The sequence below is a fragment of the Selaginella moellendorffii genome, unplaced genomic scaffold, assembly GCF_000143415.4.
Source record: "Selaginella moellendorffii unplaced genomic scaffold, v1.0 SELMOscaffold_83, whole genome shotgun sequence".
Lineage (NCBI taxonomy): Eukaryota > Viridiplantae > Streptophyta > Lycopodiopsida > Selaginellales > Selaginellaceae > Selaginella > Selaginella moellendorffii.
The window spans coordinates 464,302-488,834 of record NW_003314344.1 but is presented as its reverse complement, the minus strand read 5'-3'; the positions used below and the strand labels follow the sequence as shown (position 1 = coordinate 488,834).

Genomic DNA, 24,533 nt, shown 5'->3' with positions numbered 1-24,533 from the left:
TGCCAGATGCTTTAAAAATAGCTCATCTTTAGCAATTTGGACTGCTAATTTTTCTTCAACCACTATAGAGAATATTATATACATATGGAAGGCGCGCGCCACTCCTTCGCAGCACGCGCTTGTTTATTTGCTTCTCTCATCGCAACCAAGTGAGAAGAACGCTTCTTGTCTTGTTCCAAGGCTGATAAGCTCCAGGAGAACTCGCAGCATTCCAGGGCGGGCGTTCCAGTTTGGGCAGCACATATGGATTTGCGACACTGTCAAGCCCATTAACTTTCACTGTGCGCGACTGGAGCTTGCCAAGGTAACGTATTCTTTTTCCTTTGTTTTCATCACCTGTGCTCCAAGATTGCGTGCTGACTTCACTCCTCCCCTCTGTGCCCAGAGCGCAGGAATTCAGGTAACGAAAAGTTGAACTGGCCATGTTGTATAGATCTCTCACGTACTCCACGCTGCAGACAATCGTCTGTGTTCCCACCCGAAACGGAGTTGTGGAGCTGGGATCCACCGAAATCGTAAGCTTTCTTGTTTTTCGCTTCTCTCTGTTGGAGATGATATATGTGGTGCCACAGGTTAACGAGTGCTCGCGGACACTCCAAGACATAAGGAGATACTTTGAGGAGGAGCAGCAGCAGCAGCAGCAATCACAGCAGCAGCAACTTCTTTCCCACCTTTGAAGTTTCTATTCATTGCTCTTGAACCCGCAGGATTCCTCGTTGCTATCTGGTCCTATATCCAGCACCAGGAAGTTTCCAGCTTGTGCCCCTGGGGATTTCTTGCCTCCTCTGAAAGAAAAGTCTCCTGGGTCATATGTCCTCTCAACATCTCCCATGCATTCCAATAGAGATCATATTGCCTCGAGACCTTGACAACCCTTGTCACTTGCTCGACAAGCTCAACATCGCTAGCATTGTGTTTTCGGCATGATCTCATGGATGAAGGACAAGCACACGCTGCTCAGAACAGAGATTGTGCATACTCCTCACCTCCACCGTAATGGGATTGCTTTGCATTTACGACAAAAGCACCTTGAAACAGAAACGTATGACTGAACGCGCGTCCTCGTCCAGAGCAAGCTCAAACTCTTTCCATCCTCAATAAGAAAAGTTAGCGTTAGGGTCAGTGTTCAGTTTATCTCTAAGCGTATGAAGTATATACGCAGAACAAAGGATGGCGTTTCTGCGAGCGCAGCGCGTTTTGTACATCCATCCCACAAGCGAAGCGGAACTAGACGAAGGAGTGCTGCGGCACAAGGGGAGGAGAGGTAGGCCAGTTCCCAGCACTCTGCCCGATGTGGCCGGCCTTCGGGGATGGCTGCAGGAAGAACTGCCTTCTGTGGATTCGGTCCTCGTTCCCGGCGATGGATGGTACAATCCGGAGTACTTACCAGACGGCCCACTTCCTGTGAGCTTTGCGCTTCATGTGCGTGGATCCGAAGGTAAAGTAACTGGTCTTTTGCTCTTGGTCTCCGCTCATTTCTTGGCTTAGGTGATCAGGCAAGCGACGCAGGGACGAAAACACCGCTGTGACAGTCGCAAGGAGTCAGACGAAGAGGGTGAAGGATTACCAAGTATACGAGCCCATGCTCGTGGAGCCGGATATCCTACTGGGCGGCCGGTCGAGTACCATGCTTGTGGCTCTAAAGTGGCTAGCTTTGCTCGAGCGCGAGGCCGCCAAGGTAGACCTTACAAGCCTGAGAGAGCTCAGGCTTGCCAAGGTGAAGCCAAAGGAGAGCGCCTATTATCCCGGCGTCTTGGCCTTCTTACGAGCTGCTTCGTTTGGTCAGAAAGGCTTGAATTTCGGTGGGCAGGGCTTGCAGGGCTTTATATGCGGCAAGCCAAGAGTTGTGTCGGAAGTGAAAACAGAGGTTTTCTATGCAACTGATAAGGATGAGACGGGTATGGTGGCCAATGCTACGCTGATAAAGCAGGAAGCAGACTATCTGAAAACGGGAATCGAGGGAACGGATGAGACGGCTCGTCTGGGGTGCCTGTTTTGCCGCATGGACAGGTTCTGGATTGTCAAGTACCTGCGAGAGACGGATAAGGTTCAGGTGACGCCGGGATTTCCTTTGCCTCTGCAGCTGGCCGACTTCAGTCCGGATTTTGTGCTGATGAAGCTTTCGTGGCTAAATGAGACCAGCTTGGAGAGCATCAGCATGAAGGACGTTCTACCTCCTAAACCGATGCCTGGATTCTGTACGTTGGTCTCCTATACGGAAGAACTGCAGCGAATGTACGATCTACCGGTGCTGAGTGTTCGTGTCGTGGGACCAAGCACTGATATCCCGCTCTCAGATCTGACGCCGGTGGCTTATGGCAAGAAGTCTCTTGTGGTGCTCCGACGATCGGCGTTCAATGTCCTCAAGATATGCTCGCCATCGAGTGCTGAGATGGAGCGACGCATCCATGCAGCATCCGACGGCCACTCCAACGTGCGGAGGCTTGTGAACTGGGGGATGGTGAGCATTGGGGAGAACAATGACGTGTTTGGCTTTCTGGAGCTCGAGGGCTATGGCCAGCCTTTGGGGCGGGAGCACATTGCCGACATGGAAGCGATGAGTGATATGTGGAATCAGGCGTACCGGGGGCTCAAGCATCTCCATTCCAAGGGTGTTCTTCACCGTGACGTGAAGCCAGACAACCTGGTCGTGTTTCCGGGCAACGTGCTCAAGATAAACGACTACGATGCGTCGTGCTTCAAAGGCGAGAGCCGTGCTTACAGCGAGATGGTGGGAACTGTCGGGTACCGGTCTCCTTCTGATATGTTGCCGTATGCGGAGGAGGACGACGTGTTGTCTCTGGCGCTCTCTTTCTATGCTCTCAAGTTTGGAACGACAACGACTTCGAAAGCGGGCCGGCTCCATATCTTACTCCGAGAGCTGCAGCCGGATGTTTTCCCTGGAGCAATGATCCAGGCAGTGGAAGAAGCGGTGATGCAACTCAACTTGGAGCTACTCGAAGAAGATTAGTACTAAATTTATAAACTGAGCCTATTGAATGGTTTGTAAATTAAGACCTACTATGTTCCTCAAGTGCCATTCGTAGCAACACCCAGTAATCACATAGACGTGGATCCCAATATGTCAGAGTCTATCAGGTTGGAGTTGTTTTATTTTGTTTGTGGTGGGCATGATGTTATTAGGAGCTGCAACTTCTTCCTTCCCTCAGCTTGCACTTGGCAAGTCTACCACGCGGATGGAGGTCGACCCTCCAGCCAGTTTAGCAACACAAGAACAAGGTGGCGGTGGTGGTTGTGGTGGTCGTGCTCGTGTACATTGCCACATAGGAATCCATGTCAAGCTACAGTTGCACCTGGTGGTGAAGATGTAGAATTGTTTCCTGTTGAACAATTGGAAAAGTAATGGATGTATCTAGATGTTCATGGATAACAGGAGTACTCCTCCACTCTTTCACAGCATGCTGTGTGGAGTTGATGGAGGATGAATGGTTGGTTTATATTCATTTTCTTTTGTGTTGTTAATGTTACTAAAGTGATGGTCTTCGTGGATTCAGGTTTAACAATCTCCTCCATTCACTGCTTTATTGTCAATGTTTGGCAACATCTTTATAGTGCCACTTATGCAAGTTTCTAGTCCATTTGAATTGGTCATATACAACTTGATGGGCCATTTTCATAGGGGGTATCATTATATTGTCATTGTATCTGATTACTTTATTCAGTGGATTGAGGTGTGTACACCTTGCAACATGGTTTGAAAACCTGAGTGTATCCTTTCAACTCAAGATTGTGAAAAGTGCTCAACATTTCCTTTACATATGTTTCTCTCTTTTAAAAGTAGGTTTTATTTATAATTATCTTTTATATAAAAAGTTATTTAAATAGGTTTTAAAATAAATTTCTAAAACTATATTCTAAAGATGATTTATAAATTTTGTATAAATCTATGAGGTAGGTTCACAAAATTGATTTAGAAATTTTTGGTTTTTAATAATTGTTTAAAATTAAGTTATTTTAATTACAAAAAGATTTTATGTAATGCATTTATAAAGAAGATTATGTTATAGTCTATATTATATCATCAGAAAATATACTATGTAAAAAATATAATAGTTATTTCTAACTAGATAACTTTGTTTATAATTTCATTATAATGGCTGTATAAAAAAAATTCTGCTACTTGAAAAAGCTAATACAACAACTTAGTTAATTTACCTGCTAAAAGATTATTATATCCACTATAAAAATATAGTTTGATTCATTTAATTGCTATTACTTGGTCTGAGAGCCTTATTTATTGTCAAGCCATTTATATTGCTCCCACTATGTAATTTAAGAATGAAATATATAACTATGATTTAAATATAGTTAATGAGTTTATTATCAAGCTAATTTTATAACTTATTTATTAAGTTCAAAGTATATAGAATAGTTTTGTAAATATTTTCATATTTTTAGAAAAAAAAATTTTAAATTGATTTATTATAATAATCTTTTAATATTATATTCTAGTTTATAAATATGGGTTATATATACATTTTTGAGTATGCTTATTTAATTCAGCTTTAAATTTAATTTTTTAATTTTTTAATTAATAATTATAAAATTTATTTATATTATTGTTTGCTACTCACACACTAAATCTGTTCAATTTAGCATTAATAGCCTAACATTTAATTAAAGTTTATAATATTAATTACCCTAAAATGTTTCATCTAACAAATTTTTGTGTGGCAGTTATGGTAATCATGTCATGCTCTCCTCAATTAGGGATGGCTCCTTAATATTTTTGGTTAGCACTTTATTATTTATGATCAAGTATAAAAATTATACATTAATTTTAAAGATAAACAATTAATTTAATTAATAAAAATTATTTTATGATTCATTATAGCTTGTTAAACTCTATGAATTTTATGAAAATAACTTTTTTTGTATGAATAATTGAAATTGGAATTTGTCTAAATCAAATGAATTTATATCTTCAATCGTGAAATTATATATTTTAAATTGCTTTAATTTTAATATATAATAAAATTTTTAAATTTAGTAATTCCTAATTCTTAACATTTAAAATCACCACAAAACCATTCAATATATAACATCAATTACTTTTATAAAGGATATTTTATTTTATCTACATTAATAACTAATTTTTAACTTGAAATATAAGATGAAATACTGATACTACATATTTTATTTGTATTAATATAGTTCTTTGTTGATTTTGTACAATCTTATTATTACATCCTAATAATTTTTAATGTTTTATTTCTTATTTAATTTTAAAAAGAAAATAAAATATAAGAATAATACAAATATCCTTAATGATAAGAGGTTTATCTTTTTAGATTATTCTTAATATTAACACTTTATGATTAAAATTGTTTAAGAAGGTTGGTAATAGAATATGCTCTTTATGTGCCGTTGTTTCCGATAGCTAACGCAGTATTTGAATCAAGCCCTTTAGGGTTTGTAGTTTCCAGCGCCATGGCTACTCTTCAGCTCGCTCTCCAGAAGACATCGAGCATCAAGATGTTTGAGCAGCCGCGTCAAGGTCTGCGAGGGCTCGTTGGAATCGGCAAGCCGGTTGTGCAGCAGCGGATCGTTCGTCCTCCGGACATCGCCAATCCCAGGGTTGGGGAGAGCTTCACGCATCTCAAGCTCACGGCAGGTGATATTTCGAGTCTTTTTCGCGATCTAGGCCAGCAATGCGGGCATTCTTTGTCCCTTGATCAGAGAAAATGCTCCAAGAACAAGCGTGCGTCAGGAGCGACCTGGAAATCGCGGTTTGTATTTGCAATTCCCATTCTCGACAACAGCGTCTTGTTCTGTAGAACTCCAAGCTTGCGAAGGCGGAGGAGGAGCTACGAGCATTGGAAGCGAAGAACCAGGAAATCTCCAACGAGAATGCCATGCTGAAAGTAAAGCACAGCGAGGACACAAAGCTTTGGACCAGTGTGGAGACCAAAGTCTCGTCAGCCAGCGCCTTCTTCGAGCAGATCACAGAGACTCTACACGCTCTTGAGAATCAAGTCCAACAAGGTATCATCTTTTCATCGCTTTGAAAACCATGTTGCTTTGTTCTAATTCATGTGAACTAGCTGAGGCGACCAAGAAGCTCGTTGAAGAAAGGTTGCTAACCAGGGACGAGGTAATTGAAAAGGACTTGGCAAGGCTGCGGACCAGCTTGCAAGAAGCTACGCTAAAGCTCGAGACTGCCGAGAAGAATAGCGAGTACAAGCAGCTGCTGCTCAAGGAACAAGAGTCTGCAGCTCAGAAGATCGCCGCTCTGGAAAAGACGCTTTTGGAAACTCGCAAGCAATCGGAGCTTCAGTTAGAAGCCAAGCAAGCAGACATTGCGAAACACCTCAGGGAGTTATCGCAGAAGAACGATCAGGTAATCAGCTTTTTCGTTCAGCCTCTTGCATAACATAGCGCTTTTTCTTTCTTACAGGCGATGCTTGAGATGAAACGCCACGAGGTGATTAGCCACCAACTGAATCGTTCTCATGTGTATGTTTTTATCCAGATAAACAAGCTACAAGAGAGCCATAAGCAAGCTTTGGAACAGGTTTCTGCGAAGCATGAGGAGCTTCAATCGAAGTACAACGGGCTCCTTCTGTCCATGAAAAAGGTTCCTGTCAAATATTTGACAAGACTTGCGCAATTTTCTTGTCTTGATCAGGTGGAGGCGGAGCTCGAGATTGCAAAGGCCAAATTCGGGGAGCTTTCGGAGAGAGACCGCCGGCAGCAGTCGGACTTGGTACTTACAGTGACAAAACACGTGACAGGATTTGACGAGATTTCTTTCAGGCTGACAACAAGAAGGAGCTGGAGCTTGTTGCCGTTGAGAAGCGGGAGCTTGAGAAGAAACTCAACGATACGGTTGAAGATCTGCAGAAGAAACATATGGCATCGCTTACACGGGTAGAGGCGGAGCTGGAGAGGGTCAAGGCCAGAAACGAGGAACTTTTGGAGAGACAGCAGCAACAACAGGCCGACCTGGTAAGCCTATATGCGCAAGTATGAAAGTTATCACAGATATTCTTGTCTTTGTAGGCCGACAAAAAGAAGGAACTGGATCTAGTCTCGCTCGAGAAAAGTGACATCGAGAAGAAACTCAAGGATCAAATCGAAGAGCTGCAGAGTAAACTCGAGAGCCAGATTGAAAAGAAGGCGGCCGAAGCACCACCTGATGCCAAGAAGACATACGCGAAAAGGAAGAGAGTTCAAAGCACGGCCACAAAGGTAGACGCCTCCTCCTTACGTAGCAAAGCTCTCATATAAAACTTCGCGTCATTTGTTTGCAGGAGGCAACGCCCAAAACCAAGCCCAGAGCTAGCAGCCGAAAGAAGCCGACCAAAAAACAGGTAAACCTCTACTAAGTTCGTGAAAAAAACAGTGCGAGCATTTGTAATGGACAGATTGTGAGCTTGAATGACGACGATGACGATGACGATGGCAACGATCTGTTTGGAGAGGGATGCCTAGACCCTTACGCTGACGATCCCTACGCATTCGGCTAGTCCCAAAAGGTTCGTAGCCAGCGTCCAGTGGAAAGTTACTTGACTTGGTGCGTCCCTTGGCAGGATCAAAGTGGAGCAGCCGTGATGAATGACGAGCTGAGAAGCTCCCATTTCTACTCGAGAAAAAAATTCTTCCGTGCAAGGCGAAAGATTCTTTGTTCTGGAAGTTTAGAGTAAGCCACTCACTGTTTTCGTTGATGAAACTTTGTGTACAGGACAAAGGAAAAAGAGAGAACAACCTTCTATTTTGTTTGCATTGGGGACGAAGCATATGCCGGGGATATTTTAATAAGGGTTAGGGTTCTTGGTGGATTCTTCTTCTTCCAGGTCGTTTCTTATTCCGGAGGGACAAATCGCATAGAAAATTTTAGCGGTAGTCAAGCGATCGATCGATCTCATCTGGCGCTCGCATTCTTGCTGTTCTTGGAGGTCTTGAGGCCGAGCATCCGGCGCAATCCTCGCAGGAATCCGCCGCTCGCTTTCTTGTGATGATCCTCCACCGCCGCCGCCGCCGCCTTGGTCGGATTATCCCCTGGATTGGCCATAGCCGCCATGGATTCTTGCACGGGATGGCAAATCTGGCACAGCTTGAGCGATCCCTCGTCGAGATTGAGGCGCTGCGAAACGGTGCCCAGCCATCGGCCACACTGCGCGCACTCGATGGAGAGGATCTCCCCGTCGCGCGTCTGGTAGCTGTCGGAGATCCTCACCAGGCGCTTGCTGCTGCGATCCACCTTGTCCAGGGACAGCTTCTCCACGCAAGAATGCCGCGGGGGCGCGATCCCTAGGACTCGCGGATGATGATTCTCCCTCGCCGCCGCCGCCGCCGCCGCCGCTGCCAGATCCTCCTCGCTGCTGCTATCGGCGGACACGATCCGGTTGTAGCGCATGGATTGCGTGCGCGGGAGATGAATCTTTGGCTGGTGTTGCTTGAGATTCTTGACGATGCTGGACACCACGCCCTGATGATCGCCGCCCAGTCCCTGGTGGATTGTCGATTCCCTGGTGGAGCTTGCGCGCCGGAGCTCTGGAACCTCGATCTGCCGCTGCGCTACCGCTAGATCGAAATCCCTCCTTGGTACGCTCTCTTCTTCCTTTCTAGCTCTAGCGCCGCCCAGATTATACGCTACCGATTTCTGGAGAGATGGAGACTCCAGCCTCTCCCGCGTGGATTGCGCTCTCCGCAATCCCGGCCAGGAGGAAATTCGCTGCCGCTGCTCGCCAAGATCATCCGGCTGGAACTGGAACAAGCTCGTGTCCCTGTCCGTGTTGTTGCCCACGCCCAGCTTCAAGTACCTGGGTGGCATCCTCGCCAAATCGATCGATCGACGAATGGAATCGATCGCTCCTATATCCTGGAACAAGGCCCAGTCATGAGATTGACGCGAGATTTTTCTTCTCTCGCCATAGCTCTAGCTCGGCGACAGCCCAACAACAACGTTGAAACGCAGCATTTTTAAGGGGAAAAGCGAGCGATTGCGAGAAAATAACGGGATGGGAGAGGGATTCACACGTGAAGCAAAGGGGGAGCGATGAATGAGCTGACAGCCATGTTCCTCACACAGGGATTTAATAGCCCAAGAACAAAAACAAAGAGCCCAGCCAAGGTAGCCAACACACTGCGAGATTTTTTCCATCACCGCCCAAGACGATCAAACGCAAGAACGCGAGCAATCCTAGAAAACCCACCTCGATCTCGCGTCAATTCGCCGGAACCCACCTCGCGGGCAACGAGGGGTTTGATCCGATCAACGCCAACATTTCGCGAGAAACAAAAGATTTTTTCGATCGTTGGCGATGGCGTGCTTTGTCGCTGCTGCTCTGGGTTGTGTGCTCGAGATCCTTTCAGGCATTTATTCCCGGGGCTCTACTGTAACTGATCGATCCCACTCCACTCCTCTCATCAATCATCAGACAACGATTAAAAATTGGATGGAGAGAGCGAAAAGAAATCGGGCACACCTCTTTCTTTCTTTCTTTCTTTCTACCTAGAGAGGGATTTCTTGCTTTATCAAAGAGATTCGAATATGCCTGATTCCACTTAAGTTGGATCTTCCTATGCTAAGCAATGTACCCGTAGGTAGCTTTAAACGCAAAAAAGAAAAGAAAATCGACGAGTCAACCTCTTGAAATATATTCCGTTTGTTGGATTGAATCCTAGACTAGCCGTAGCCGTATCCGTAGCTAGTCGTATTGTACGTGTAAAGTATTATGGAGCTTCGAGCGATGCCTGGGACTTTGATTTTATAATGTCCGCCAATGGTTCGTTTGTGGACATTATCAAGTCTTGCGGATATTCCCGGGATCTTTCCCTGGGCCGGGAAATACACGCCAAGGTCAGGCACTCGCCACAGCTCTGCGAGGATGTTTTCCTCGCGAATATGCTCATACAAATGTACGGCAGGTGTGGGAGCCTCTGCGAGGCTCGCGCCGTGCTGAACGATTTCGTACGGCCGAATCTCTACTCCTGGAATCTCATGCTCACGGCTTATGCCCGGAATGGGCATCTTGCCGACGCGCGGGAGCTGTTTGATGGAATGCCGCAAAAAGATGCCGTGTCGTGGAATGTGCTGATCGCAGCATATTCGCGGAATGGTGACGTGGACGAGGCAAGTGCGTTGTTTGCGACAATGCCTTGTCCAAACGAGGCAACGTGTACAGCCATGATCGCGGGATATGCCAAGGCGGGGCAAATTGTCAAGGCAAGGACGATCTTTGATAGCATGCCCCGCCGAGATCTTCCAACGTGGAACGCCATGTTGGCCGCTTACGTGGGATGTAACCAGGTAGAAGCTGCTGCTAGAATGTTCAAGGCCATGGCTAACCGAGACGTGGTGACGTGGACTACCATGGTATCGGCATATGCCCGTGTGGGGCATCTGGAAGAGGCAAAGAGGGTCTTCGATGAGATGCCGGGCAAGGACGCCGCGGCGTGTAATGCTTTGATCCAGGGCTATGTTCGATCTGGAATGCTGGAGCCGGCGCTGGAAATCTTCTCGCGCATGGCGCGGCCGGATGAGATCTCGTGGACTTTGATCACGCAGGGGCTGGCGCAGGCCGGGCGATTGGATCAAGCGCGAGAGATTTATGCGAGAATGCCTGTGTGGAATGTGATCACCACCACGGCGATGATCGTCGCGTTGTCCCAGGGCGGGCGGATTGACGAGGCGAGGGCGCTGTTCGATCGGATGCCGTGCAGGGATGTGGCGGCCTGGAACGCTATGATCAATGGATATTGCAAGAACTCGCTGGGAAGGGAAGCTATAGCGCTGTTTAGGGTTCTTGATCTGGAGGGCGTGGGGGCGGACAAGAACACGCTCTCCACCGTGCTGGATGTGTGCGCGGATCTCTCCTGGCTGCCGCTGGGGCGATCCATCCACGCCGCCATGGCGGCCGTGGAATTCGAGATCGACGTGGTGCTGGGGACCGCGATCGTGAGCATGTATGGGCGGTGTGGCGATCTCGCGGCGGCGCGCAGTGCTTTCGAGGTGATCGCGGCCAAGAATGTGGTGTCGTGGTCGGCGATCATCGCGGCATACGCGCACAACGGGCGATCGATCGAGGCGCTGGGGCTCTTCCAGCTCATGAACCTCGAGGGAGTTCGCCCGGTGGAGATCACATTCGTGAGCATTCTCTCCTCCTGCAGCCACGCGGGGATGATCGCCGATGGGATGGATCTCTTCGCCGCCATGTCGCGAGATTACGGCCTCGTCGCAGGCGCCGATCACTACCCCTGCGTGATCGATCTTCTGGGGCGAGCTGGGTGGCTGGCGATCGCGGAGGAGCTCGTCCACAAGATCCCTAGCGCCGAATCGTGGGCGACGCTGCTCGGTGCCTGCAATTTCCACAGCGATGCTGCTAGATCGGGGAAAGCCGCGGGGATTGTCTCCAGGAATGATCCACAGCGCGCCTCTCCGTACGTGGTTCTATCTAGTACGGAGAGGGCATTGACTGTGATTTAGGGTTCTTGGCGGGGGAGGAGAGGTAGGCACTGGCAATGGCAATGGCGCTGGCTCTGGCGCTGGCTCTGGCGCTCGCGGCGCTGCTACTGGCGTCGATTCGATCGGCCGATGCGCTCTCCATGACGGTGTACAGGACCGAGTGCGTCCAGGAGCACGTCGAGTATGCGAACGATATCGTCACGGGGAACTTCGTTGTGGTGGATCACGAGATCTTCTGGGCCTCGGATCATCCAGGGATCGACTTTGTGGTAAGCTCATCTCTTGTAGAAACATTTAGATTTCTCATTTGGATTTCTCTCGCAGGCCACTTCTCCGGCGGGAGTCATTGTCTCTTCGATCAGGGGGTCGGCTGGAGACAAGTTTTCCTTCACGGCTGCCATGCCAGGGCTGTACAAGTTTTGCTTCCATAACACTGCTCCGAGCCCCGAGACTGTGGATTTCTATATCCACGTTGGTCACATTCTAAACGAGCACAACCTCGCTAAAGACGGTAAGATTTTGTTCCTTTGACACCGAATACTTAGTTTTTCGTGTCTCTTTGCTCCAGAGCACCTCAATCCCGTACACGTAAAGATTTCGCAGTTGAAGGAGGCCCTGGAATCACTTATGGCAGATCAGCACTACCTCAGATCGCGAGTGGAGCGGCACCATAACAGTAAGCTCTGCAGTGCATTTGTCTCATTTTTCTCGTTTTTTTGTTTCTTCTTCTTTTCTGAGAGAGACGTGCTTTTCTTTTTTTACAGCGAACAGGAGCACTCAAAAGAGGCTCCTTTTCTACACTATTGGCGAGTACCTGGCCCTGGCCGCAGCCAGCGTAACCCAGGTTCTCGTCCTAAAACACTTGTTCAATAGGAAGATTGGCTACACCAAACTGTGAGATGTTAGAGATAATCGTGAATAAGACATAAGGTGAAACTTTGTGTCTGGGACGATGCTTTGGTGTTGTTTCTTTCCTACTATTCATGCAGGCGTGAACCAACTAATGGTGTTTTGGTATCTCTCGTGCTGGAGCCATCAAGTTTTGTGGTACGGAGAAGATTTCTATATGATTCAACAGCCGTGGGCATCGTCTCAGCGTGAGCCGGGTCAGGTACCTTTATAAGTTTCGTCGTACTTACGGTCCCATTTCGTAACAGCAGTCGCAAGTGGGAGGCTCGGGCGTACGAGTTCTTTTCACGCAACGGAAACCATCCTCAGCGAGTGAGTGATTGAGGGAGCTGCAAAGGGAGCGTTGGCTGGTGGGTGGATATCACATTGAAGTCCAGGTTCCTGTACTTTGGTGGGAGAATGCATGCATTTTGGACTGATAGGTGTGTTTGTGATCGTTTGGCTGTAGCAGCAGGGAAAGGTTCGACTGCCGCTGTCGAAACCAAAGCGAAGATAGAGCAGTTTTTGACGCGTTCGGCTCGGCTCGCTGGGATGAGAGAAAGATCAGCAAGGGAAAAAAGAGAGCGAGAACAAAAGAAGCTGGAGCCCGCCAGAGGAAGAACACCCAACGGAGCGTCAACAAGGCGTAAAATGGAGGCTGGAGGACGCGAGCAGTTTCGTCGCTTGCATTGTCGGACAAGCGTCGAGAGATCCGGTACGAGCACTGAGAGAATTTTGTCTTGGACGAGGACTAAAAAGAGAGCGGTGGAATCATGGCGAGAGACTTACAGCGCCAATCGATCGATCGCGCCATCCATGGACGTTGTTCATCGAGGAGCGATTACGTCGCCTTGGTGGCCACTGAAAGTCGTGGAGGAAGAAAGCTTTTTTACGCGGGTTTCGTACGGGGTGAAAGATCCTTAAATCTTTCTCTTTGATTGACAGGGAAAGCTTTGGGGTCACTAAATTTTTTTCTTCTTCTCATCAAGGTTGGATGGAAGCATTATTTTCTTGCGAGCGTTCCGACTAAGACATTGATGGTATCTGTTGTGATGATCCAGAGACAAGGGCATGTTAAACAGGGACCACTACAAGGGATGTTCCAAATGGCCATGGCCGTACGTACGGACGCGAAGGGAAAAATATCCGCCCTCGGGGTGAAAAAACGTTTCTTTTACCCGCCAGGTGAAACAGATTTTTGTGGATAAGGAGCGCTGCGATGCTCACACGTGTTCCGTTTTACCAGAGCCTATCATCGTATTTAATGCGGTAGAGCACAGCCGGCCGTCAGATCTGACATCCGACGGCATCAAGTGCTGCACGTGGCCTGGCGTCGACGTACACGGGTCCGACGTGGCGGAATCTGGCGTGTCACGCTTATCAATCTAACGCTCAGGATTGACCACTGGACAGTGAAGGGCAGGGCCGTAGGAGAGGTAAATTTGTGCCATATGGCGCCGGCCATGTTGTGTGTGCGTATGTGCTCTCATCTGGTGCTCAAAGCAATGTGTCCATGGCGCATATCTTTCGAGGGTTTTGTTCTTCCGTGAGAGAGGGATTTTTGGGGCGCTGCCGCCGATCGTCACTGGCGCCCGCCACGGCGTGATTGATCTGCTAGCCTAATCTTTGCTGCTGCTCCTCGTGCTGGCTGCCGCTGCCGGAAATCTCAGATTCCTCGCTCCAATTTTTTCTCTCCTGGTGTTGCTTGGATTGCCTGCCCTCTTTTGCGGCTAATGCTGCTTGCCGGATTGTCCGCGTAGCGGTATCGTGATTTATTCCTCTCCCTCCGCAATCCTTAGGTCTTTGGCGGAGCAAGAAATTCCGAGAATGCTGCATTAATTTCCCGGCTCGGCTGTGCGCGATATCTGGAGCCGAGATGGCTTCTGTGAAGAAGCTGATCAACGACGCCAATGGTAAGTCGAGCGAGAGAAAAAGGAAAAGGAAGAGCCCAATGGGTTGAATTGAGTGTGACACAGATGTGGTGACCGAATGCATCGAGGGATTGGTAGAAACTTACCCAGGTCTCCAGTACCTTGACGGCTTTCCAGAGGTGACTTTTATTCCATATCCATTGAGCTTCTTGGATGATCGTCTCCTTTTCACTTGTGATAGGTGAAAGTGGTCATCCGAGCTGATGTTTCGAGGGGCACCTATGACAAAGTCGCGTTGCTATCAGGTTCTTAAGCTTGCTGCGTGATTGCTGGGTGACTGACTCGATAGTTTTTGATCGTCCCATCCAGGTGGTGGAAGCGGGCATGAGCCTGCTCATGCCGGATACGTTGGCCCTGGTATGCTAACAGCGGCTGTGTGTGGAGATGTCTTTGCCTCTCCATCAGTGAATGCCATACTTGCTGTGAGTGGAATTCGAGATGAGTTTGGTCCGTGTTCTTGAGGAATAACATGTTTCGTTTGCTGAGCTCAGGGAATAAGATCCGTGACTGGACCGAAAGGTTGTCTTCTTATAGTGAAGGTAGTAAAGTGTAGGTAATCTTGGACTGGATAAACTCTTACATTGTATTTCACTCCAGAATTATACCGGCGACCGGCTGAATTTTGGACTGGCAGCCGAGCAAGCTAAGGCAGAGGGATTCAAAGTGGAGGTAGCGAAATAGATATGCTGGAAACTTTGTGCTGACTTAAAGTTCTCTCAGATGGTAATTGTTGGAGACGACTGTGCCATACAAACTCCTCGTGGAGTTGCGGGACGCCGGGGGCTTGCTGGAACCATTTTTGTTCACAAGGTGATATCTAAACTTCCATTGCAATAACGTAAAACTGCTTGATTCTCTCAGGTCGCAGGTGCTGCTGCGGATGCTGGCCTGAATTTGGATGAAGTAAAAGCCGAAGCCAAGCGAGTGGCCCAGCTTGTGGGAACCATGGGTGTTGCGCTGTCAGTGTGCACACTTCCGGGTCAGGGTCCGTCAGATCGTCTTGGTCCCGGTAAAATGGAGCTCGGACTCGGCATCGTAAGTACTCTATGTTTAGCACCCAGGGAAGACTGAATGTTTTCTGCTTTATATATAGCACGGAGAGCCTGGAGCCGCGATGGCTGATATACAGCCTGTGGATGTCGTGGTCTCACACGTTCTGAAGCGGATTCTTAGCGCTGTAAGAACAACTGGTGATCACGTCTCGCAGAAACTAAGACCTGACTTTCTACGTTGTCCAGGAATGCATCCCGGTTAAGCGTGGAAGCAGGGTCGCGTTGATGGTGAATGGGTACTTATTGTGATTAAGTTTTTGAATGCTGTTGAGACTGAGATATGTTTGCTGGAGCAGTCTTGGAGCGACTCCTTTGATGGAACTGATGATTGCGGCAGGCAAGGCAGTCGCACAGCTCCAATTGGACTATGGTGTCGCTGTTGCTCGTGTCTATACTGGCTGCTTCATGACAGCGCTTGACATGGCGGGTATTCTTCTTTTCTTGAATAGCGGTTCCAAGTTCAGAATCTAATTTCCTGCTTCAGGAATGTCAATATCCATCTTAAAGGTGGATGATACGATTCTACCAAGATTGGATGCTCCAACAAAGGCCCCCTCATGGCCTGTTGGTGTTTCTGGTGAGACCATATCGCACCCTGCTGAAATCTCACTTTGCTTTTCATTTTCTTTTAGGACCACGACCTCCAACAACAATACCCGTCCCACTCCCTCCTGCTCCTGCAAACAATGAAACAGTAAGGAAAAAACTCTTATATCATGCACTGTCGCTCCTAATTTTTTCATACTTTGGTTTAGACAGCTTCACGACCACCAGAGCTTACTGGGCCTGGGAAATTGTTGGAAGCTGCTATCGAGGCTGGTGCTGAGGCAATCATAAAAATAAAGGACTCTTTGAATGACTGGGACAGCAAAGTAGGGGATGGAGACTGTGGCACAACGGTAAGCATTGGGATTCATAGCTATCTATCGTATAAACTTTGTTCGTGCTTGTAGATGTGGAAAGGAGCCAATGCCGTACTCGAAGATCTGCGGAAGTGGTACGTCAGAACGCACGATGTCCTTGTCTTGTTGCTGATCCCTTTGTGCTTGCAGCTACCCCCTCAATGATACCGCTGCTACAATCAATGAGCTAGGCGGGACTATAAGGAGAGTGATGGGTGGCACTAGCGGTGTTCTGTGAGTTCTAAAATTACATGGAATCTATCACGTCTAATGCCTATTGTTGCAGGTATGACATATTCTCCAAGGCAGCGTATGTAAAGTTGAAGGACAACGCAGACCAGCCATTGACTGCCAAATGCTGTGAGTTTCTTCTCGCTGATGTATGTGTTTACTCAAATGCAAACACGCTTTCGTTGTTTCAGGGAGCGATGCTCTTGATGCTGCCGTTACCGCTGTGAGTACATACGGCGGAGCTTCGGCAGGACACAGAACCATGCTTGATGCGTTGCTGCCTGCAGCAGCAGTTCTAAGAGAGGTTTGCAAAGTTATGCGTTTTACTGGCAGCTTGAGAAACAAACTCGTTTGCGCAGAAAGTGGATGCTGGAGAAGATCCCGTGAAAGCATTCGTGGCTGCAGCCGAGGCAGCTCAAGCTGGAGCTGAGTCTACGAAAGACATGCAAGCCCAGGTGAAGTTTCTCCTATGAAAGGAGATACTAACTTAGCTACTTGGCTGGCAGGCTGGGAGATCGAGCTATATCTCCCCCGATCTCCTCACGGCGGTGCCGGATCCGGGAGCGATGGCGGTGGCTGCGTGGTTTGGAGCAGCAGCGGACGCAGTGTCTCTCAATGCTGCGGCTGCGACGTAATTTTGTAAGCGAAGAAGCGCATTTGAGTTTTTGCAGTTGCTACTTCCGGCTAATGTAGGTGAGCTCAAGATCATCGCAGCTCGATCGAAAGAAAAAAAAGAAAAGAACCATAGACAAAAGAGACAACATCTAGATAGGTGATACAACAACGATCTATATTAGCGTTATAAAGGAAAGAAATAAAACATTGAGATAGTATGAAATCTTCCTCGAGCGAGAACTAGGAGAACTAGGCATAGGTTTCTCTTCAATGCTGCTCGCTGCCACTCGGTTTGATGGTCACTCGCTCTTGGGTTTGGAGGATTCTAGCTATGGAGCTTCGATTCGTCACAGAAAGGCGCGGGGGATTAGAATTGTGGCCGCTTGCACGCCTCCTTACAAAGTTCTTATCACTGGCTCTAGCAAAGGTATAGAAAGTTCTTATCCATCGCAAAAAGAGACGATTTCTCGAGTGTTTGTGATCGAAGGGATTGGAATGGCGCTGGCGGAGGAGTTTCTTAGATCCGGAGACAATGTGATGATCTGCTCGAGACGAGGTAAAGTCTGTTCTAGCAAGATTGTAAGTTACTATACTCCATGTCTAGAGGAACACGTAAATGCGGCTCTACAAAGCTTGAGCAGCGAATTTGGCAGCCAGCGCTCTTGGGTAGAATCAAAACTCAACGTTGGAGGTTCTTGGTTTGTTTGGTTGCTTGCTTATCTCGATTGACTTGCGAAAGTTTTTTTTTTTCTTTTTTGTTCTTTGCTTGCTTACGAGGGATGGAGTTTTTGCACAGGGAAAAGCGTGCGATGTGAGGGACCCCAAGAGCATCCGGGAGATGGTAGAGTTTGCGAGGGACACGTTTGGAAAAGTCGACATTTGGGTGAGAAAGTCAAGCTCAGGTTTCTAGGATCACATTTTTACTCCTCATGAAATTGGAATTTGTATAGTCTAGAGATTCTAACTTTGTTTCGTCAGATCAACAACGCTGGCTCCAATGGCTACACGTATAAGCCACTCGTTGAAACCAGCGACGAGGTGATCCTGTGAGCGTCTCCTTTTGCTTTCTCTTCTTCTTCTTTTGCTTTTCACTTTCTTCTGGAATCTAATCCGAGCATGCAAGGGAGATCGTCGAGACGAATCTGATCGGTGTCATGCTGTGCTGCCGAGAGGTGTGTTTCGATCAATCCACGCAACTTTGTCATTCGCTGTTTGATTTTTTTCCGCTGGAAAAGCTTGCTCCAGGCAATCAAGCTGATGCGAGACCAAGGATCGGAGGGACATATTTTCAACATGGATGGTGCTGGTGCTGATGGACGTCCCACGCCAAGGTTTTAAAAATTTTCATGCTTCTTTTCCTCTATACTCTTTACAAGAATTAAAAGCACGAGTCAATGTCTTACAGATTTGCAGCATACGGAGCAACCAAACGCAGCATCACGCAATTCACAAAGACTTTACAGGCACCACAGTCTTAGAAATTTAATTTTTTTTTAAATAAATAATTTATTTTTTGGATTTCAGGCAGAACTCTCCATGCAAGGCGTGAAGAACGTCTTCGTGCACAACCTCTCGGTATTAAATCTCTCGTTTTGTTTCTATTCCTTATAGTTTTTTTTCCCTCGATATTTCAGCCAGGCATGGTGACAACCGATCTCCTAATGTCGGGAACTGACACAAAACAGGTTTTTGGGTTCTTCCTTCTTTTCTTCCAAAGATTTGATTTTTCTATGCTTTTGTCTCGCAGGCCAAATTCTTTATCAACGCGCTGGCAGAACCTCCCGCAGTGGTAAGCAACATGAGAACGTGTGAAACTATTTCTAACTTCCAAGTATTTCAAGGCTGCCGCGTTCTTGGTTCCTCGAATCCGGAGCGTCGTCGCCGAGAAGAACCCAAAGAGCACGTACATTCGATTTCTCACGGGCGTCAAGGCCTACTCTCAAATTCTCAAAGTAAGATCGACCCACCTTTCTCCCATATTCGCTAAGAATTTTGGTAAGAAATCGATGCTTTTTTCGCAGAGGATTCTCTTCAAATCAAGGAAAGATCGCTTCGTCCGGGAAGAAGACTAGGCTAGCCCCGGTTGGCGAAGATTCCATTTTCAAAAGTGGAATATCCTGGCGCGCTTTTCCAGCCGTCCGACCGGGCCACGTGTCGGCATTTTGACCGGCGACGTGCCGGCGCTCGATGCTTCGTTTTCTAGGGCTCTTGCAGCGCGCGGGGGAAATGGAGGCTTTTTGGATTCTTGCTGTGGGAAATCCAAACCAAGATCGCGCGCTTTCGTGATCTCCAAGCTCCAGGGCCTTGGTGGCAGGAATTCTGGATTCGCTTGCGGGCGAAGGCGGCCAGGGATCGCTCTGGTTCCTTCGTCGGCACGGATGTAGCGGAGCTGGAAGGGATTTCGTGCATGTCAAGGCTAGGGATCCAAGATTTCCTCTCCGATGGCGCAGGCCGACGGCAATCTTGCCGCTCCGCTCGTTCTCTGCGATGAGGTAAGCCAGGAATCACCCGGGGATCGAAGCTCCGAGGCGAATCGGTCGTCTTCTCCCGGTGATTATCGGCAGAGGTTCCCCAATTCCGATGAGGAGATACAGCAATTCAAGGCGAGCTTGTTCTGGCTGGGACTGGATCAATCCACGGCGCCGCGGATGATCTGCTCCTGGGTTCTCTTCTTCCTCATGACACTGCTCGTGCCGCTGCTCAATGCGCTTCTGGTGGATTGCCGCCACTGTGACGAAGACCACAAGCATCCGTATCAGGGAATAGTGGAGATTTCGGAATCAGCGCTCGCGATGGTCTCGTTCCTTTGCGTGTCTCACATCTTCTCGGTTTATGGGCTTCACAAGCTTCTTCTCTTCGACTATATCGCGAGAGACTCCACCGAAGTACAAGTGGGCTACAAAAAAGAGCTCCATGTAAGTTCGTGAAGTTCTTCCTTTCTTTTTTGCGCTTTCTATGGTGATGCTGACAAGAAGCCTTTTCTTCTTCTTTTTTTTTTTTTTATACTTTTCTTCGCAGAGCGCCTTTCGTGTTCTAGCAATGATCCTCTTCCCGAGTTTTCTAGTGGCACTCGTCCACAAACTTTGGTGGTTTTATTACGTGTCGGTGAACCTTCCACGGGTCTCCGAGAGCTCGCTGATAAATGCGGTAATGTGCGTATCAGTGATGGCAGCATGGCTCTACAAGACAACGATCTTTCTTTTCGTCTGCGTCCTGTTCCGGTTACTATGCTCGCTCCAGATCCTTCGCCTCCAGAGCTACAACAAGCTTCTTGAGGAGACGCCGGATGTCTCCGTTATTCTTTCGGAACACATGAGAATTCGAGACCAGCTCCTTATAATCAGCCATCGGTTCCGGGTTTTCATGGTATCCTCTTTACTGACCATCACTTTCAGCCAATTCGTTTCGCTATTTATGCTCACCACCTCTCGCGGTTCTGTTAATTTCTTCAGAGCTGGCGACTTAGCGGTAAACTTTTCTCATTTTCTTGTTTTTTTTTCTGTTGAAGCAAGCAGTGCTAACTTCCTCTCTCAAACTCTTTGGCAGGTTTGCTCAGCAGTACAGCTTACTGGATTTGTTGTCTGCCTGAATGGAGCCGCAAGGATAACTCACAGAGCTCAGAGGATAGTTGCTATAGTCAGTCAGTGGCACGCAGTAGCAACTTGCGGAACGTACGCAGTGGCCATGCCTTCGTGCGACGCGGACAAGGCCACCGAGCCAGTTGCGAGTGCAGTGGTCGGGCCTGCGCATCCCTTTCTCGCGCGCCTGGAGGCAACGATAGATATATGTTCTACGCCCAAGGAACCATCAAAGTATGATATTGACTCGTTCCAGAAGCGTCAGGCACTAGGTGACAACGCTTTCCATTCTAGTGCTGGATTTTGGTTTCTTTGATTCATGCGTGCCTTTGAGCTGATGCTGGCTTTATGTTGATGCAGTAACGTACCTCCAACATTGCAATGCGGGAATCTCTCTTTATGGATTCGTTCTGGATCGAGGATTCCTGTATGCGATATTTGGATTCGAGCTGTCACTCGTACTGTTCATACTAGGCAACACGATGGGGTTCCACTAAAGCGACCCATGTACAGTCGTATATACCATAATCTTCCTGACAAAAGCTCAGGAGGTACGCAGAGAGAGTGAATACTTCACAGTTTTATTGACTTTGGTACAGGATTCGTCTAGAAGCTGTAGTTCTCGAAACGCAAGTAGCAATCATCAGTGCAGAGGCGAGCACCCACAGCCTGAGGAACGGCGTTTTTTATGGTGTTTCTGGCCTCAACGAGACAGTTACCGCAGTTGCCATAGCACTCTGCACGACCGTAAGCGATGTATGGAGCGTCTCCAACGCTGGTGTAGATGAAAGAGTCGCTGCGCGTGTCTTTGAGGATGTCGAGGAGGCGATTTTGATTGGTGGCGTATGGGGTGGAGAAGTCGATCTCTCCGCTGTAGTAGACAACGTTCCTGTCCTCGGTGCAGTGACTCAGCTCTTGGCCTGCAACCATGGAAACCAGCAGAGCAAGAGCCAACAGACAAGCCAGCGATGTCGAAGAAGCCATCGAGAACAAGAGATGAGCTAAGGACCAACTTGGATGAAACAATATCCTTCAATGGTTTCGGCAGGGCCTTGAGGCCCCTATTTGTACTCGAGGAACTTCTTGCGTGGTGGCTGATTCGCTTACGGCACAACTTTGGAGAAGATTTCTTAGGCACGCGGTAAGACATTGTCATCCAGTGACTTGGCATTACTATCTAATTTCGAAACTGTCTGTTATGCTTCAGCTGGCGTAGATGACGTTGGGAGGAGATCAACAGTGTCTCCTTGACCAGGTTGGTTTGAAGACCGGATCTAATTTTGCTATTATTTGGAGTTGAATCACGAGGTTGTTCTATACTTTCATTGAATGTTGGGATTAACTTCTTACATTGCAGGCTTTCGTTTAGAAACTGGAAACAAGATGCAGCGTCGGACTTCTATCACGTCCCAGTCAGTGGAAGCTGAACAATACACAGGCATGTCCGACGATCATATCCTACCCATGCGAGCTCTCGAGGTACTTGCAAACAGAGGCTATGTTATTCTCCGCTAGAGTGTCTATAACCTCTTACCGTGCTGCAGGCTTGCGACTAGTTGAAAAAGCTGTAATTCTCGATGCGCAAGTAGCAGGCATCAGTGCAGAGGCTAGCACCCACGGCCCGTGGAGATGTGTTCTTGATGGTGTTCCTGGCCTCAACGAGACAATTACCGCAGTCGCCATAGCACTCGGCAAAACCGTAAGCAACGTATGGAGCGTCTCCAACGCTGGTGTAGTTGGAAGAGTCGCTGCCCGTGTCTTTGAGGATGTCGAGGAGACGATTCTGATTGGTGGCGTATGGGGTGGAGAAGTCGATCTCCTCGCTCGAGAAGACACCGTCCCTCTCCTCCCTGCAGTGGCTCAGCTGCTGGGTGGCAGCCATGGAAACCAGAGACGCAACAGCGAGCACACAGGCCAACGAAGTTGAAGAAGACATCCTGGGAGCTGAGATGAAAAAAAGCTTCAAACTGGTGCGCACAAACCCCGAGTTTCTTACTTATACTCGAAGCTGATCATCTTCTTTCTTGTAACGGCACCGAAGGAATCGAAGAAAATGGAGGAGACTTCTTGCATGGTATGCGGTAAGCTTCGCGTGACTGTGAGGAACTAAAGAATCTCAAAATGGTTTGCTGGTGATGTTATATTTTCACTCTCAATAGAAATAGGAGCAATAGTTTGAAGATTTGCAACGTTGGTATGTAAGTTGGAGAGGAGCACATACGGCGAAGACTCTACTCTCCCATACGCAAGAGAGTTTCGGGCCGCCCAGCAAGCACGCTCGACGTCTCCCTGGGTTTTGGAAGCTCCTAGAACGATGAGCCAGCCCTCCTCATCCGGTTGAAAAGGCATGGCTTCCATGAGCTCCTCCGCCACTTCCAGTCTTCCACACCTTGCAACCAAGTCCACCATCACCTCGTACTGCTCTGCCGTGGGTTCCATCCCGTGATCCTGCGTCATTGCTGCGAAGAACATCCATCCCCGAGATACCAGTCCGGCGTGGCTGCAGCAATTCAGCAAGTTCGTGAAGGTGACACCGTCGGGATCAATGCCATAGTGCCTCATCAACCGGAACTTCTCCAGGCATTCTCCGTGAAAGCCGTGGTGGGCAAGAGCAACGACCATAGCAGTCCAGCCGACGACGTTCCTCTCGACCATTCCCTCGAAAACTTGGCGAGCTTCCATCAGGCTTCCACACTTGGCATACATGTGGACGAGAGAGTTTCCCACGGGACCGTCCGGGTGGAGCTTGAGCCGAGAGTGTATCGCTCTTCCTTCGTCCAGAGCACCGATGGCAGCACAGGCACCGAGGATCCTATTCAGCGTCACCGCGTCTGGAACCAAAGCACTCGTCTTTTCCATCTCCTGGAAGAGATCCAGCGCCTCTCTCTCCCGGCCAGCGCTTGCCAGTGCCAGGATCACCGAGTTCCAGCACTCGACCGTCCGGAAACTCACTCGCTGGAACGCCGCCACCGCGTCGTCCACGGCACCACAGGCCGCGAAGAGACTCACGAGAGCGTTTCCAACGCCCGCATTCGCCACGTCCAGCCCGGTGGAAGCAATCCAGCAGAAAACTCTCCTCACGTCGGGAAGTAGAAGCAGCAGGGATGGAGCGGCCAGTCTTCTCAAGGAGCTGAGAAAGGCCGTGAAGAACTTAGCTTGCGGTTTGACGCCCTCGAGGATCATCACTCTCAAAGCAGCGATCCCGGCTCCAGCGTCGCCGTACCGGAAGTAAGCTTCGATCATGGTGGCCCAGGCGATGGAATCCTTGCTGCTCATGCCATCAAACATGGACTTTGCATCGATCAAGCTCCCGCAGTTGGCGTACATCACCATCAACGCAGTCTCCACAACCAAGTTCGTGGCTGCCGGAGAAGAAGAAGAAAGGATCCTGGCATGGATAGTGCGGCCTTGATCCAGAGCTTGGATCTTAGAACACGCCAGGAGAAGGCTGGAGAGGATAAAGTCGTCGGGTTCCAGGCCTTCCAAGTTCATCCGGTGGAAGATCCCAATCGCCTGGGAGTAGCGCTCGTTGCGAACGTAGCCGGAGATCATGGCAGACCAGGAGACGAGCGTCTTCTCCTGGATCGAGGAGAAGATGGTGGCGGCGGTCTCCAAATCCCCACACTTGGCATACATGTCCACGAGCGCGGTGGAGGTGACAGCATCGAGGCAGTGCTGGTGTTGGATGATCCTGCGATGGATCTCTCGCCCCTGCGCTAGATCGCGAAGAACCGAGCAAGCCTTGATGACGCTGGGATAGACGAAGGGATTGGGCGGAAAGACGTCCATGGCGGCGTAGAGATGGAGGGCCTCTCTCTCGGCGCCAGATCGGACGAAGGCGGCGATGAGATTCATCCAGGAGTCGGCATCGGGGGCCCGGATATGATCGAAGACGAGCTGGGCTT

General features: G+C 48.6%; 10 protein-coding genes and 1 long non-coding RNA gene across 12 annotated transcripts; 8 read left to right on the top strand and 3 right to left on the bottom strand.

Annotated features, from left to right (window-relative positions):
* Nucleotides 1–169: 169 nt before the first annotated feature.
* LOC112341460 lies at nt 170–649 on the top strand. The gene is made up of 4 exons (XR_002990556.1): nt 170–304; nt 386–400; nt 459–515; nt 573–649. It is a non-coding gene; the product is annotated as an uncharacterized LOC112341460 (long non-coding RNA).
* A 4,796-nt stretch (nt 650–5,445) lies between these two features.
* Nucleotides 5,446–7,735, top strand: LOC9630740 (synaptonemal complex protein 2). Its single transcript, XM_002987669.2, has 12 exons — nt 5,446–5,635; nt 5,701–5,750; nt 5,799–6,006; nt 6,066–6,361; nt 6,419–6,445; nt 6,494–6,598; nt 6,650–6,727; nt 6,778–6,969; nt 7,024–7,212; nt 7,275–7,334; nt 7,389–7,499; nt 7,554–7,735. Exons 1-11 carry the CDS (start codon nt 5,452–5,454, stop codon nt 7,488–7,490), a joined length of 1,491 nt encoding a protein of 496 aa, XP_002987715.1. The 5' UTR covers nt 5,446–5,451; the 3' UTR covers nt 7,491–7,499; nt 7,554–7,735.
* LOC9663197 lies at nt 7,723–9,585 on the bottom strand. The gene is made up of 2 exons (XM_002987598.2): nt 9,180–9,585; nt 7,723–8,845 (listed from the first exon to the last, which is right to left on the bottom strand). The coding sequence occupies exon 2, from the start codon at nt 8,795–8,797 to the stop codon at nt 7,886–7,888; it is 912 nt and encodes a 303-aa protein (XP_002987644.1). The 5' UTR covers nt 8,798–8,845; nt 9,180–9,585; the 3' UTR covers nt 7,723–7,885.
* LOC112341435 (pentatricopeptide repeat-containing protein At4g02750-like) lies at nt 9,288–11,452 on the top strand. The gene is made up of 2 exons (XM_024661518.1): nt 9,288–9,362; nt 9,698–11,452. Exons 1-2 carry the CDS (start codon nt 9,288–9,290, stop codon nt 11,450–11,452), a joined length of 1,830 nt encoding a protein of 609 aa, XP_024517286.1.
* On the top strand, nt 11,423–12,376 carry LOC9663196 (transmembrane emp24 domain-containing protein p24beta3). Of its 2 annotated transcripts, none has more exons than XM_002987668.2 (4): nt 11,423–11,700; nt 11,756–11,942; nt 12,000–12,107; nt 12,196–12,376. In XM_002987668.2, exons 1-4 carry the CDS (start codon nt 11,488–11,490, stop codon nt 12,327–12,329), a joined length of 642 nt encoding a protein of 213 aa, XP_002987714.2. In that variant the 5' UTR covers nt 11,423–11,487; the 3' UTR covers nt 12,330–12,376. The 2 variants fall into 2 exon arrangements, with proteins under 2 accessions (XP_002987714.2, XP_024517347.1); XM_024661579.1 differs by having other exon boundaries at nt 11,484–11,700; nt 12,000–12,096; nt 12,218–12,376.
* Nucleotides 12,377–12,462: 86 nt separating this feature from the next.
* On the top strand, nt 12,463–13,330 carry LOC112341462. The gene is made up of 2 exons (XM_024661580.1): nt 12,463–12,542; nt 12,589–13,330. The coding sequence occupies exon 2, from the start codon at nt 12,740–12,742 to the stop codon at nt 13,241–13,243; it is 504 nt and encodes a 167-aa protein (XP_024517348.1). The 5' UTR covers nt 12,463–12,542; nt 12,589–12,739; the 3' UTR covers nt 13,244–13,330.
* Nucleotides 13,331–13,740: 410 nt separating this feature from the next.
* LOC9663195 (putative 3,4-dihydroxy-2-butanone kinase) lies at nt 13,741–17,273 on the top strand. The gene is made up of 20 exons (XM_002987667.2): nt 13,741–14,232; nt 14,296–14,369; nt 14,432–14,495; nt 14,560–14,672; nt 14,742–14,789; nt 14,848–14,919; nt 14,971–15,060; nt 15,112–15,285; nt 15,344–15,427; nt 15,489–15,538; nt 15,599–15,729; nt 15,787–15,879; nt 15,935–15,996; nt 16,058–16,201; nt 16,256–16,299; nt 16,355–16,438; nt 16,491–16,564; nt 16,627–16,739; nt 16,795–16,890; nt 16,942–17,273. Exons 1-20 carry the CDS (start codon nt 14,196–14,198, stop codon nt 17,068–17,070), a joined length of 1,776 nt encoding a protein of 591 aa, XP_002987713.1. The 5' UTR covers nt 13,741–14,195; the 3' UTR covers nt 17,071–17,273.
* Nucleotides 17,274–17,290: 17 nt separating this feature from the next.
* On the top strand, nt 17,291–19,329 carry LOC112341461 (chlorophyll(ide) b reductase NOL, chloroplastic-like). Its single transcript, XM_024661578.1, has 13 exons — nt 17,291–17,477; nt 17,538–17,606; nt 17,655–17,716; nt 17,847–17,933; nt 18,029–18,096; nt 18,174–18,222; nt 18,296–18,381; nt 18,456–18,513; nt 18,575–18,625; nt 18,685–18,735; nt 18,798–18,839; nt 18,892–19,002; nt 19,072–19,329. Exons 1-13 carry the CDS (start codon nt 17,321–17,323, stop codon nt 19,120–19,122), a joined length of 942 nt encoding a protein of 313 aa, XP_024517346.1. The 5' UTR covers nt 17,291–17,320; the 3' UTR covers nt 19,123–19,329.
* Nucleotides 19,330–19,471: 142 nt separating this feature from the next.
* LOC9630739 lies at nt 19,472–22,817 on the top strand. Its single transcript, XM_002987666.2, has 7 exons — nt 19,472–19,965; nt 20,069–20,518; nt 20,597–20,900; nt 20,989–21,769; nt 21,836–22,107; nt 22,173–22,598; nt 22,670–22,817. The coding sequence occupies exons 1-4, from the start codon at nt 19,492–19,494 to the stop codon at nt 21,123–21,125; spliced, it is 1,365 nt and encodes a 454-aa protein (XP_002987712.2). The 5' UTR covers nt 19,472–19,491; the 3' UTR covers nt 21,126–21,769; nt 21,836–22,107; nt 22,173–22,598; nt 22,670–22,817.
* Nucleotides 21,235–21,612, bottom strand: LOC112341434 (putative cysteine-rich repeat secretory protein 61). Its single transcript, XM_024661517.1, has one exon. It carries the CDS (start codon nt 21,610–21,612, stop codon nt 21,235–21,237), a length of 378 nt encoding a protein of 125 aa, XP_024517285.1.
* Nucleotides 22,735–24,417, bottom strand: LOC9630738 (pentatricopeptide repeat-containing protein At3g12770). The gene has a single exon (XM_024661516.1). It carries the CDS (start codon nt 24,415–24,417, stop codon nt 22,735–22,737), a length of 1,683 nt encoding a protein of 560 aa, XP_024517284.1.
* Between the last annotated feature and the right edge of the window lie 116 nt (nt 24,418–24,533).